The sequence below is a fragment of the Dipodomys ordii genome, unplaced genomic scaffold, assembly GCF_000151885.1.
Source record: "Dipodomys ordii isolate 6190 unplaced genomic scaffold, Dord_2.0 Scaffold97, whole genome shotgun sequence".
Taxonomy (NCBI): domain Eukaryota; kingdom Metazoa; phylum Chordata; class Mammalia; order Rodentia; family Heteromyidae; genus Dipodomys; species Dipodomys ordii.
Genome location: NW_012267313.1, coordinates 1942035 through 1956369, shown reverse-complemented (window position 1 = coordinate 1956369; position 14335 = coordinate 1942035). Strand labels below are relative to the sequence as shown.

General features: G+C 40.0%; 1 protein-coding gene across 1 annotated transcript in view; it reads left to right on the top strand.

The window, feature by feature from the left end:
* The window catches only part of Soga3 (SOGA family member 3), a 51130-nt gene that overhangs the window by 26123 nt on the left and 10672 nt on the right, over positions 1 to 14335 (top strand). Inside the window, exons 4-6 of the mRNA XM_013026821.1 lie at positions 1732 to 1803; positions 5193 to 6371; positions 8093 to 8411. Coding sequence (XP_012882275.1) covers positions 1732 to 1803; positions 5193 to 6371; positions 8093 to 8203 — 1362 coding nt within the window. The 3' untranslated portion in view covers positions 8204 to 8411. The remainder of the gene's footprint in view (positions 1 to 1731; positions 1804 to 5192; positions 6372 to 8092; positions 8412 to 14335) is intronic.

The window sequence follows — 14335 nt, the reverse complement described above, 5'->3', positions numbered from 1 at the left end:
CCTCCGCAGATAAGATCAGATTTTAATTATTGCCAAAGAGGGGCACCAAGTAAGAACGAATAGAGTCAGAGATATAAGGGCCACAGAAAGTAGGGGTGCAGGGTTTAAGTACTGTCAGATAAGAAAGTTATGGATTATGAAGTAAATCAGGTCATTGTGGAAATTGGTTCCACCTGGTTCAACACATACTTTCGGGATGGGGGAAAGGGAGTGAGGTTTGTAATTGCTCCATGGAAGCTACTTCCCAGAAAGGGGGAAGAGGGGAAGGTCAGTGGACCAGGGAGGCAAAGTTGAATTATGAGGGCAAGGCAGAGTTCCATCAGTTAGAAACTGAAATGTGAAGAATGTGATATTCCGTGTTTGAAAGTTCATGGAGCCTTATCTCCCCTTTGAAAAACTCTTCCTGCTTTTACTGTCAGTCTCTACATTTGTCATTCTTTTTTTAATATTAAAATTTTGTATTTTATATTATTATCAGTTCAGAAAATATTTTTTTAACCACCTCACAAGGGCAAGCATTGTTCTCAGGGATGATGCCATAGTTTTAAAAAAAATCCTAGCTTCACACACCCACAAGCATGGCATTGGCTGGTTGGCACTGTAATTCTTAGCTTCCTTTTTGCCCATGACTAATTTGAGCCTCATGCTAGAAGGTGCGATATTGAATCAAACTTTTGAGTGTATAGTTCAGTAAATGGTATATAGTAGATGTCCCTACATATGGGTAATTAGTATTTTCATAGGTCATTCATATGACTTTGTGGTGAGAAAAGGAAGTGATGATTGAATTCTATATACTTCTGGTTCATGGACCAGATTGGCACCAGTTCATATTCTGTGAATTGCAAAGTCCTTGTGAATCTTAATTAGGATCAGCCAAAAAAATGTGAGAGATTTTACATAACAATCCAGAGGCCTGGTGTTCCTGGGGAAAGCCCACATTCTAATAATGGGCTGGAGCTGTTCCCAGTCTGGCTGTGCTTTGAGATCAATACTGTGCTTTCCCCTCTACCCCGCCTTCCACTTTCTGTCTGATTATACATGAATGTGTATGGGGTTTGTTTGATGGTGGCAAGAAAGAATGAAAATTCTTTAAATTATATTGAAAATTTGTTTTTACAAGTATATAGCAACTTTGCTCCAACATTATAAATAGAAACTCTTTTCTTTAATGACATGAATGCTAACAAACATTTGCCTTCAGTTCGACTAGACTATTGAGTGATTAAGCAGCTTTTTTTTTTTTAAATTTTGTTTCTCATGGGGCTTGAACACAGGGCCTGGGCTCTGTCCCTGAACTTTTTCACCCAAGGCTAGTGTTCTATAACTTTGAGTCACAGAGACACATAAAGAGTTTTCTGAATAGTTTATTGGAGATGAGAATCTCAAGGACTTTACTGCCTGAGCTGGCAGGATCCTCAGATCTCAGCACCCCCCCAGGAGCTAGGAATACAGATATTAGCCACTGGAGCCCAGCCAGACACCCTTTTTTAAATGAGGTGTTTTTCTTCATTTTCTTGAATTCATGAGATACTTGTCAGATACATACTACTGTGATGCATATTCTACTTTGAAATGAAAACTATCTGAATCTATGCAGTTTGATTATGATTAGTGTGCTAATTCTTTTTGTTTGTATTGGTTTTCCCATTTGCAATTAGGACACTTGCAACATAAAGTTGAATTAAAATGATAGTTTATCAAACTAAACATGTTCATGCTTTGTTTCAGTTATCCTTAAAAAGAAGAGGAAGCAAAGACTTGCCAAAATCTGAGAAAAAGACTCAACAGACTCCCACAGAGGTATGTGGAAATAAAATTTCAGCTAGAACATCAAGCACTTCTGAATATGTAAGAAACTACATTCATAAATAGATGTAATGGCCAAGTAGACTTATGTAAAACAGTGAAATTATGCATAACGGTTATGTAGCTGTAGGCTCAGGTGGGATGAAGTATTCAGTATATTTGCTTTTAAAGCCACATTAGCATCCCTGTCATAATTGCTTTCATGCTGCAAGCATACAGCAACATGTCATTAGTACTTTATGTGTTGCCATATTAGAGAACTCTAACCAGGGTACAAATATCTTTCCATAATTAATGGGGGCCAATGCAATTGTTGTTCTTATAATACTGGCAAAATGAATAAGGAAATGTAGGAAAGGGGCAAAGGAAAGAGAAGGAAAATAAAAGAAGCAGAAGAAAAAAATAACTACAGTATTCACCATGAAATTATTAAAATCATTAGAACCACTCTCACGATAAAAAAAATGTAGTTCCTCTATATGTTTATATATATAGTCAACTTGTAGGTAAGCATTCACTTGGGAGAGAAAGGACTTTTTCTTTTTTTCTTTTTCTTTTTGTCTGTTGTGAGGCTTGAACTCTGGGCCTGGGTGCTGTCCCTGAGCTCTTCAGCTCAAGGCTAGCACTCTACCACTTGAGCCAAGGCGCTACTTCCGTTTTTCTGGTGGTTTATTGGACCAGGCACTTTCCATTACTTTCTCTTCTTTTTTTCCTCCCCCCAACAGTTATGCTTCCGTGCTTAGCTTCAAATGTAGCCAGTTTTTCTTTTTAAGATAAAGATGCAAAGCAAGTTGGTATACATAGTTTGTATCTTGAAAAGATGTCATTTCAAATAAGTACAATAAATTTCTGTGCCGTCATCATCTTGCTACATATTCTCCTTTATTACGTGCAAACTCTGCCCAAGCCTGAAAATAACTTTCATGTTTTCATGCATCTGATTAGGAGAGCTTATACATACACAAGTCAGGGATTTTCTCTTTTATTTGCTTAAAATGCCCAGTATAATTCTGCTCCACTCCTTAGCTTGTATTTTACCACTACTGTTTTAGTTAGATTCAAGTTGTAGTATATTCGATTCAAACTGTAGCAAATGAGAACATTCCAACTTTTTTTTTTTGGTGGTGGAAACATTACATTTATTACAATAACACTCAATCTACTTATTCTTTCTAACTAAAATCATATTTTATGGTTGGTCATTACTAGTTCACATATTGTTTCTAATTAGTAGCCTTATGTGACCTTACACTTTCCACACAATCTTTACTTCTCTTTAGTCATCTCTGCAACTACTACCATGGCTTCACCCATCACATAAAAGAATCTCATTCCCATGTACTCTGCATATCTGAGTTCTCTTCATGCCTCAAGATATAATCTTCATTATGTTGACTCCGAGGTTCGACATGCTTCTTACTAGACGCTTCCACTCCATTCCTCCATTTTAAGGGAAACATTTTAAAACCCTAAACCTCATATCCTTTACCCCAAACCCAATCCTATTTGTTCTCTGTCCCTGCTATTAGCAATACAGCCCAGTGAGACAACTAAGTTTAGAGAATCAGGGTTATCTGTGGTCCCTTGGTGGATGTAATCTTAACCATTATATTTCCTGGTTCCCGTGTCTTTTGCAGGGCAATTTCCATCTCTGAGAATCTAATAACAAATCTTCCTATGATCTACTCCCTTTTCCCTCCTTTGTAGGTACTACTGAAGTGTTTTTTGTTGTCTTTTAAAAAAAAATCTCTGCAATGTTTCCTTCTTTCCTGTGACTGCTGTTCTAGGGAGAAAGAATACAATCTATTAATCCCATTGCCCTGGTTTTTTTTTTTTTTCTACTTCAGTTGTAGGGCAATGTATGCAGTACAGAGAACATGAGCTTTGGAATTAACCTGAATACAGATTGTGCTCTGTCACTTACTAATTTGCTTTCTGCTGTGTTAAGAAACACCTCTTCTCTGTAAAAGGAAAAATAAATCACTTATTCAAATAGTTGATAGAAGTATTTCATGAAAGAAGGAATGTAGCTTGTGGGATCTTTATATCCAGCAGCTCTCCATTAATAGATGGAAGGATAGGACATTTGTCTCATTACTTCTGTCTCATAGGTTCTGAATCACACTTGTGGCAGAAACTCATTTTTCTCCTCACTTTCTTTTATTTCATTGTTAGATTGCTTCTCAAACACAAGATAACTCAGAGCTAGATAAGGAAAGGACTTTTATCCATTATTTTTGTTTGTTTTTGTTTTTAAGAGAAAAGCTTCAGTTCATGATAGTTTGTTGAGTATGTACAAGACACTAGCTTATACCCTACAAAATAATAAATAAATAAATAAATGCAAAGTAAGTATAAACAAGGGAGCCAAAGTCCACAGAAGTTACATGCCCCAAAGTACAGACTCAAAACAGAAGTTGAGTAATTGCCCTTGGGAAATGTCTGGGACATAGTTAATGTGCTTCTACAAAAGCTCTCAGAGGGAAATATTTTCATTTTTTCTTTAGATTTGTCATTTAGTTAATGACTAGGAGTTGACGACTGTGTTAAGTATGAAGGACAGGACTTTCTACCATGTCTATTCCGTTATCCTTTCTCCAAGAAGAATCAGCTATCCATTTCACACTGATGGTAGTGCATCCTCTTTCAGAAGTCAGGAGTAATGGAAAACGTACCGTTGCTCCTTGGATGTTTCATTTCAGTCTTAAGCCTTCCCTATTAATGAACTATAAAATAATTTTCTCTGACCATAGAGGAAGATTATTCCGTGTATAGCAGAGTGATCAAGAGCCTTAGTTTCCGATGGGATGATTTCAAATTTTATCCTTTTTTCTCTTCCATTTATTAGCTATCTTTTTTTTTTTTTTTGGTATGTAACTTTGAACAAGTCACTGAACAGCTTCAAACTGGAACTGTAAAACCTACTTACAAGTTTATTTTGAGTATTAAATTTGTTCAGCGTTGTGAGAACATTAGTGCCGAGTAAATGCATTCTAATCATCTTCCTTACAGTACTAGATTTCATGTTTATTACAATTAGGGAATTTACATCATTTGAAAACAAAACAAAAGGAGCACTGTCAAACACTGTCAAACATTTATACATGATTATAACATAAAATAATCTCTGAATAGTGATTGCTGAAGTGTTTTTTTTCCTTTTCATATTCTTTTTCCTTTTGTTTCCGGGATGTAATGTCTTGTTGGTCAAAGAATGTAAGTGATTTGGAGAAAATACACAACATCTACTTCTCCATGTGGGGTGAAATCTTAAGGACCAGAAAAAGAAATGCTGTTTCTTTTTTTCTGCAGGTGTCTCTTTTTTCTTAGTGGTGTTCATTTCCATAACAATGACCTCCTACCCTTTATTTCCCCTTTTTGAGGAGGACAATGAAGATCTGAAATGCCAGCTGCAGTTCGTGAAGGAGGAAGCTGCTTTGATGCGAAAGAAAATGGCCAAGATTGATAAAGAAAAGGACAGATTCGAACACGAGCTTCAGAAGTACAGATCTTTTTACGGCGATCTGGACAGCCCTCTGCCCAAAGGGGAGGCCGGGGGACCTCCCAGCACCAGAGAGGCCGAGCTCAAACTACGGCTGAGGTTGGTGGAGGAAGAAGCCAACATCCTGGGCCGGAAAATCGTGGAACTGGAGGTGGAGAACCGAGGGCTGAAGGCCGAGCTGGACGACCTGCGGGGCGATGACTTCAACGGCTCGGCCAACCCTCTGATGAGGGAGCAGAGCGAGTCGCTGTCGGAGCTGCGGCAGCACCTGCAGCTGGTGGAGGACGAGACGGAGCTGCTGCGCCGGAACGTGGCCGACCTGGAAGAGCAGAACAAGCGCATCACGGCCGAGCTGAACAAGTACAAGTACAAGTCCGGCAGCCACGACAGCGCGCGGCACCACGACAACAGCGCCAAGAGCGAGGCGCTGCAGGAGGAGCTGAAGGCGGCGCGCCTGCAGATCAACGAGCTCAGCGGCAAGGTCATGCAGCTGCAGTACGAGAACCGCGTGCTCATGTCCAACATGCAGCGCTACGACCTGGCCTCGCACCTGGGCATCCGCGGCAGCCCCCGCGACAGCGACGCCGAGAGCGACGCGGGCAAGAAGGAGAGCGACGACGACTCCCGCCCGCCGCACCGCAAGCGCGAGGGGCCCATCGGGGGCGAGAGCGACTCGGAGGAGGTGCGCAACATCCGCTGCCTCACCCCTACCCGCTCCTTCTACCCCGCGCCCGGCGCCTGGCCCAAGAGCTTCTCCGATCGGCAGCAGATGAAGGACATCCGCTCCGAGGCCGAACGCCTCGGCAAAACCATCGACCGGCTCATCGCCGACACGAGCACCATCATCACCGAGGCGCGCATCTACGTGGCCAACGGGGACCTGTTCGGACTGATGGAGGAGGAGGACGACGGCAGCCGCATCCGCGAGCATGAGCTGCTCTATCGGATCAACGCGCAGATGAAGGCCTTCCGCAAGGAGCTGCAGACCTTCATCGACCGCCTCGAGGTGCCCAAGTCCGCCGACGAGCGCGGCCCCGAGGAGCCCATATCCGTGAGTCAGGTACAGTTCTGCCTTTTGCGCGCCACGGCGATGGCGAGGCTGGCCCGCGGAGCTGCAGTCCCTCGGGGGGCGTCTCCACGTCTGGAGTTCCCATCCCCGCCCTAGGGAAGGGCCTCCCTTCCCGCCCCCCTCCGGACCCTCAGCCTTGCTGGGGATCCAAGCTCCCCGCTAGGGCTTCTGTGTTCTTTCCACCACAATCCTTCACACCAGAATACTTCACACCTGAGAGAGAGAGAGAGGGAGAGAGAGAGAGAGAGAGAGAGAGAGAGAGAGAGTCTGTCTGTCTGTCTGTGTTGGGTTTCCCAACGCCCCTGCAAACACTCATTTCTACCTCTCTCCCCTTTATTTCTTTTAAGGGCAAAAAAAAAATTGAACCCCTCAACCCTGTTTTTCTATGCAAAGATTAAGGGATTTATCTCTTTTTTTCATTGTATGTTATTATCTTAGGAAATCTACTTTTGCAGATTGGCCTGTCCCCCTCCCCCCCAAAAAAAGTCTTGAATAGCAATCTTCAAGTGTGTTCACTTGAGATTTTTGAGCCAAGATCCAAACTGAGCTTCAGCTTTACTAAATAAAGAAACACGATCGATGGATACTTACTGATAAATGTAGACAATACTATCAAAGAGACATGATCTGTGCGTAAATCTATATCAAAAATACACAACATGCAAGCTACCTCTCTTCCGTAAGTTAAAGTAACATGAGAAAAATCACTGTCCGTTCTGTAGTGGAAAATCTCATGACTGGTTAAAGAGTGTCACACCATAGCTTTTTAAGAAAACACCAACCCACAGACTTAGTAATAACGCATTCCAGACCAGGGGAAATCACCATTTTTCCTCCATCCTGACCTGTAGAGGCACACCGGATGAATGGAACTGGGCCACTCACCAGGTATGGTGGCCTCTGAAAGACTGTTTACCAAAATTCATCAACATTTATGAAACAAAAGGCAAGGCTGTCTTTTGTGGCAAGCCTGGTGTCTAACCCAATGGAGAACCCACTGAAGTACAACAGCTTGCATGGCTTTTAAGACACGCAAGACTAATTTTTTCGCACTGGGGTTTAACCTCAGGGCCTTGCACTCTCCCTTGCATTCTCGCTTGGCTTTTGGGCTGGCACTCTACCACATGAGCCACGCCTCCACTCCTGGCTTTTTGCTGGCTAACTGGAAATAAGAGTCCCCATGACTTGTCTGCCCCAGGCTGGCTTGAAACAATGATCTTCAGATCTCAGTTTCCTGAGTAGGTGGAATTACAGACGTGAGCCATGGGCGACTGGCAAAACATTTATACTTAAGATTCAGTTTATGCGCAGAAGCATGACATTAGACTACCTGTCTTTTAGACTCACAACTAGCAAAACTGCTAGCTCATTGCTTATTTATCTTGCATGTTGCTCTGCTTTGCTATGAAAAGAAAAAGTTTTATGATGGAACATATTGGATTTTGAAATGTTAAAGTTTTTCTATTATAGTAAATGATTGCAGTTTTCTTATTAGTATTCTGAGCATGTGTGTGTGTGTGTTTTAAGTATGCCCTCAGGGGGAAAAATAAAAATCAGAATGGATGAACTGTGAACTAAATTCAGATTTTTGTTAATAAAGGCTTCAGGGAATAATCCTGATTTTAAATTAAATAAATAGATTAGGTGATGTGAATGTGTCAAAAATTGTTATTAATTAACTCTTCTCTTTGTCTTTGCATTTACCTTCCCAGATGTTCCAGCCTATCATTTTGCTTATTCTCATTCTTGTATTATTTTCATCGCTTTCGTACACAACAATATTTAAACTTGTCTTCCTTTTTACGCTGTTTTTTGTACTGTAAATCTTTCATCATTTACCATTCATTGTAGTGTTTTCAGTTTGTTTTATTTTGTTCATCCTTCAAGACCAGAAGTAAAAGAAGTATAATTTCTGTAGTAATCAATGCTGTAAAAACACTGAAGACTGCTTATTTCTGTAAAAAAAAAAAGTCACAACTCATCTTATCACAACCAAATTTAATAAGAAGCCTGAGCACGAAAATATTTCAGGTAGGAAAATGTGACTGTCTTCGTTATGTATTTTAATTTTTGCTTCTTTCTTTAAATCTTCGTTTGCACTTGTATTAATAAATACTTGCAGACTATTAATGAATAATTTATACCTTTCCTTTATAAATCTAGATATATGTACCTTTGCTATTCATGATATAGATTTATACATTACCAACAAGGTAATTTTAACATCCAATGGTTACCTGTCAAAAATACATGAATAAATGAAATGTGGCCCTCCTTGAAACCAACCAAAATGTTCTCTCTGTTCTCTCTGTAGACATGTGTTTAGAAGCCTGAGTGTGGATCAGGCTTTGAATCATGCTATTTTAGTTAACCAGCTTCTCATCAAACCAGCTCTTTCTGCATTTACTTACTATGTGATGCAGTTTATTATATGGCGTTCTAGCCTCCTTAATAGTCTGCCCCTCAGAACTGCCTTCAGAGCAAGAAAAATGCTAGAAATGTGGTTCTTAAAACATCTCAAGCAGAGAAAACAGTAGTCTTTAGAATTTCTTGAAATCAGAAGCATAGTTTTAGAGGGAGTTACTTCTCTGTCATCTCACAACTGAAGCAGCCTGAGCAGATACTATATATCTAAAGGTCTTCTGCCTGTCTTGTTGGTATTTTACCCAGCAGAAACATGGAATCACCTGTGCCACTCAAGATTGAGAAATCACAGCACTGTAGTCATATGCTTGTGATACTCAGATGTTTTGGTTAGCACATATCAAAAAATCGGTAATAAAGAAATATCTTGGCCTCAGCAAAAACCATAGTACATAGAAGACATTTGCTTTTTCACTAAAGTTGGTATTGGAGCCAAGTACTGGTGCTTTACACCTCTAATCCTTGTTACTTGAGAGTCTGAGAGTGTTAGGATCAAATTTCAAGGACATCTCAGGAAGAAAAAAGTTCAGAAGATTCCTTCTTAATGAAGAACTGGATGCTGTGGCTTTAATATAGGTGGAGTTTAATATAGGTGAATTGCATGTACCAAGGCAGGAGGGAGGAAAGACCTCATCTCAAAATAGGAACAAAAGCCAACTGCTGGTGGCTCATGTATGTAATCCAAATTAATCAGGAGGCTGAGTTCTGAGGATCAGACTCAGAGCCAGGTTCAGCAGTGAAGGCTACGGGACTCTTATCTCCAGTTAACCACCAAAAGCTGGAAGTGGGGCTGTGGATCAAGTGGTAGAGCACGAGCCTTGGGCAAAAACTCTCAGGGACAGCACCCAGTTCCTGAGTTCAAGACCCAGGACTGGCATACACACACACACACACACACACACACACACACACACACACACACTTGCATGCACATGGACACATACACTAAAAACCTAAAGCAAGACCAGAGGCTCAGCTGTAAGCATACCTGCTCATGAGAACCTGAGTAAACATGAGAACCTGAGTTCTAAGTTCAGACCCCAGTACCAGTAAAATATAAAGACAACCACCACAACAAAACAATGGTGCTAGTAATGATCTTTTTAGTTTGTTTGTTTGTTTTGTGTTTGGGTCTTGGGGCTTGAACTCTGGGCCTGGGCCCTGTCACTGAGCTCTTCAGCTCAAGGATAGTGTTCTGCCACTTGAACCACAGCACCACTTGAGTTTTTCTAGAGGTTCATTGGAGATAAGAGTCTCAAAGACTTTCCTGCCTGGGCTGGCTTTGAACCACAATCCTTAGATCTTAGCCTCCTGAGTAGCTAGGATTATAGGTGTGAGCCACCGGTCCCCTGATGTAATGATCTTTTGAATTCCAGAAATGTAATATGCAGAACACTGATACATATATAGTCTTATCTTTCTTACAAATCCATTTCTCTTTGAGAATTAATTTTAAAAAATTCATAGCAGTTGAAAAATGAGAGTGTTAGTATCAAACATAGTATTTGTTTATCTTGGTTTGGAGTATGCGCCAAGCCTTTAGCTTGGTGTGTGCTTTCTTTTTTTTCTTGTTGGTAATTATGGAGTTTGAACTCAGGGTTTTTATAGTAGATGTCAATCTACTATTTGAGCCATGCCTCCTTATTCTTGTTACTTTTAAGATAGAGTCTTGCTTTTGTACCCAAACTGACCTGAACTGCAAGTCTCTTATTTGTGTTTTCTGTTGTAAATGAAAAGACATGTGTTCACCACCATACTCAGCATTTTAGGTTAGGATGGAGTCTGCAAACTATTTTACTAGGGCTGATCTGAAAGCAGTCTTCCTAATCTTAACTTCTTCTGTAGTGAGGATGCCAGGTGTACACAGCAGTAACTAGTTACTAGCTGAGATCGATAGTGGTCTTAAGTTTTCTGCTAAGGCTGGTCTTGAAACATGGTCCTTCAAATTTTCATCTCCTAAGTAGGTAGGAATACAGCAGAGCCACTATTTGATCATCACTTGTCTAGGTTTGAGTAGATCAGAATAATAAGAGAAAGGAAAGACAAGATGGAGAGTTGTGAATACAGGGTCAGGCACACTCAGAGGTACAGGTGTTGGGGCATACTGAATTAAAGCCTGATGAGGATCTAATATTCTATTACAATAACTCCCATAGGCATTCTTCAAAGAGACCCAAATATATACCAGAGTGATACACTTTAGCATGACCTATGGCCTAGTAAGGAAGAAGCAGTGTGTAGACTAATCAAACACCAGCCTCATCTTCAGCTCTTCTTGAAAGTCAGCTCTTGTCATCCTGACAACAAATGTGCTAACCTTACTTGTGAGTTCTAAGGCATTGATTTTATAGAATTTAAGGAAAATTTTAAAACCTCATCCAGACCTACAAATGGACAACCTGTATACAGTACTGGGGAAGAGAATGTAGGCTGCAGCACAACTGACCTGACTGCTGCTCGCAGACTTAGGAGGCCTCTGACAGCTCCAAATTTTGTTAGGCAACATGTGTTCCATTCAATTGTAAGGAAGGGTTTGTTCTTACAACTTGGTCCTATCCATTTATCCATGGAGTAGCCAGTTTCCTACATGTACAGTCTGTCTGTCTCTGACTCTCTGTCTCTGTCTGTCTGTCTGTCTGTCTCTGTCTCTCTCTCTCTGTCTTTCTGTCTCTGTCTCTCTGTCTCTCTCTCTCTCTCTCGCTCCTACTGTGGTCTATAAAAATACATGCTTGCAGGTCAGGGTGCTCAGACCTGCCTGTACCTCTGGAACGTGCTGGAGCCCAGTGGGTAAAAGGTTATTTCAGCAAACTGCCAATAAGGCATGAAATAACTTTTTCCCTGACTAACTGCCCTCTGTTCCTTGAGTCTGTCCTGTGGGCCCTCAGCAGCTACAATACAACTCTCATACCACAAAACCTCGAACTGAGAATTTAACAGGCTGTGTCCAAGATATCCAAAGAGAAATCTCTAGCATCTCTTTCCCCTCTCTCCCCATTGACTCTGTTGTTTGTATTGCTTTTGTTTTATTTAGCTAGTTTTAAAAGAACACTCGGGTAGCTTTACTTCATCAAGAAAGCAAAAAAAATAAAAAATAAAAAACAAAACAAAACAAAAACCCTTTGAAGCTATGGTGATTTAAACACCACGCTGGAAATAAACTCACAAAAAAGCAAATCTTATTATAGAAAACTCTCTTGCATTGCACATTATTGGGCATAGGAAACATGTCTTTGTTAAATTAGCCTGGATTTAAGAAAAAAGGGAGGGATTCTGTTGGTTATTTTTAAGTGTAAAATACTGAAACTTTTAACAAAAAGGAAAATTAAAAGCTGAGCCTGGAATGTGTATTGGCTCAAATTCCCCAGTCTTCAATTTTATGGCAAAGTGGGATGTTATTATTTAAGCAGCTGCCAGTAAAGTTTGGAATGTCAGCTTGGTAGCTTAGTCTTCACTCCAAATATCCACAGAAACGGGTAGAGGATAGTGTTACAATGTAAGAAAAGTTTACGTAAGTAAGTAAAGTAAGTAAGTAAGTAAAGTAAGAAAAGTTTACTAAAGTAACAGGATTTGGTATAATTTTTTTAAGTATACATGGAACTTAGCTGTTTTACCTTCAGTTATAGCCCAGTTTGAATCTGCTTGGAATTTTGATCTGGTTTATCATAGATGGGGTAATTGCATATACATTTTGATAACAACTTAATATTTTATGACTATATCTTCATATTCTCACTAGCCTACTTGTAGCGTTTTGGAAAGTAACTCTTGCCAAGTAAGAATGCTTGGTGGCCTAAGCATGAGAGGGAAGCCTTAGCAGTTCCTTAAGGAACACTACAGTAGCATCCCAGATGCTGCTGCGTCTCAGATACTTTTGAGCTGTGCTTTTGGGTTACTCAGTGAGGGGAAGGGGAGGTAGTGGTGGCTTTTATTTCAATTCCATGGTGAATGCTCTGAAAGTATGCAGAATCATAGACTCTCTAAAGGTTCTTAGTCTGTTACTGAACAAATATCTATGTGTCCATGTTCTACCTATTCAAAGTAGTGTTTATTTATTAGCAGTTCTAACCTGTAGCTGAGATGTGGATAATTTTTTAGACACTTCAAGGTTCCCTTTTCAGAGAAGTCCTGTTAAAATCCGCTGGAACAAAAGAATACAAGTAGCAAATTTTGAAATAAAAAAATACCTAGAAATCAACATCAGGCTGTGTTATCCTGAAGGGCTCTAATTTTTTTTATATATCTCAGACATTTATGTTTAGTAAATTTAAATCTGTAGTCTCAATTATCTAGTTTCATGAACAAGTATAAACGGTTTTTAGTTCATAGCTGTCTGTGTTTTCTTGTAGCTGTGTTTCAGAGTAGAGACCAAACCCAACTTATGAAAAAGACACAAGCTTTCGTGACATTCAAAAAGTCACTATAAGAATATATAATCTGGGCTGGGAAGGTGGCTCAGTGGTAGAGCGCTAGCCTTGAGCTGAAGAGCTGAGGGACAGCTCCCAGGCCGAGTTCAGGCCCCACGACTGGACCCCCCCCCAAAAAAAGAATATATAATCTCTTTATTCTTTTAAGTTTTTTAAGCAGTTGTTCAGCCTTTTCAAAATTGGTCATATAGTTGTTTTTGTTTTTGGTTGTTTTTTTATTTTATTTTATTTTTTTGTGAACATACTGTACAGAGGGGTTACAATTACATGGGCAGGATAATGCGTACATTTCTTTTAAAGCATTGCAGCCTCCTCCTTTGTTTACCCTTCACATCCCTTCCCAGCCTCCCCCTCCCCCTCCACTCAATCCTCCCCTGGTCATATAATTTTATTGACTTATGCCTTAGCACTTTTTTGCAATGTTGTCTAATCCAAATTCCTCTCTAGATATTTAAAACTTAGATCAGAAATTTTGCTTTTTTATTTTCCATATTATTTTATACTAGATATACAAGGAGAGGAATTTCAGTCAATTTCTCCTCATCTTCTACTCTCCTTTGTTCCCACTTCCAACAATTTCAACAAGTTTCATTGTTCTATATTCATAGATATATAGAGTTTATGTTGATTTTACTCATCCTCTTTCAATTTTCTTTTTAAAATTGTTTCCTTCAAATTATTAGCATAGTTGATAGAATATACTAATTAGTATTCATTGCAGCTTTGTACCTCTCTTTTTTTGTACCCTTATCTCTCAATCTTTTATTGTAAACTCACAAATAAATGCCACATTCTTTTCACTTGAGTTTCAAGTGTCTAAAAATCTAGCACCCACTCTTACTGGCTCTCATTTGGATCTTCCCTCCCTTTTCCCACTCTGTGCCCTATAAATGAAACAGATACATTTCCCAAACTCCCAACAAAGCCTACCTATATAAACTTTTCCCTTCCAGTCCTTTCTACGTGCTGGCTTTTTGTTGTTGTTGTTGTTTTGGTGTGTGGAGGTGTGAAGGGGTGATGGAGGGGGGCGCCAGGTATGTGTAGCCAGTAATTGACTTCTCAATCACTGACATTTTAATATACAACTAGTGGAAATATACTGATCTC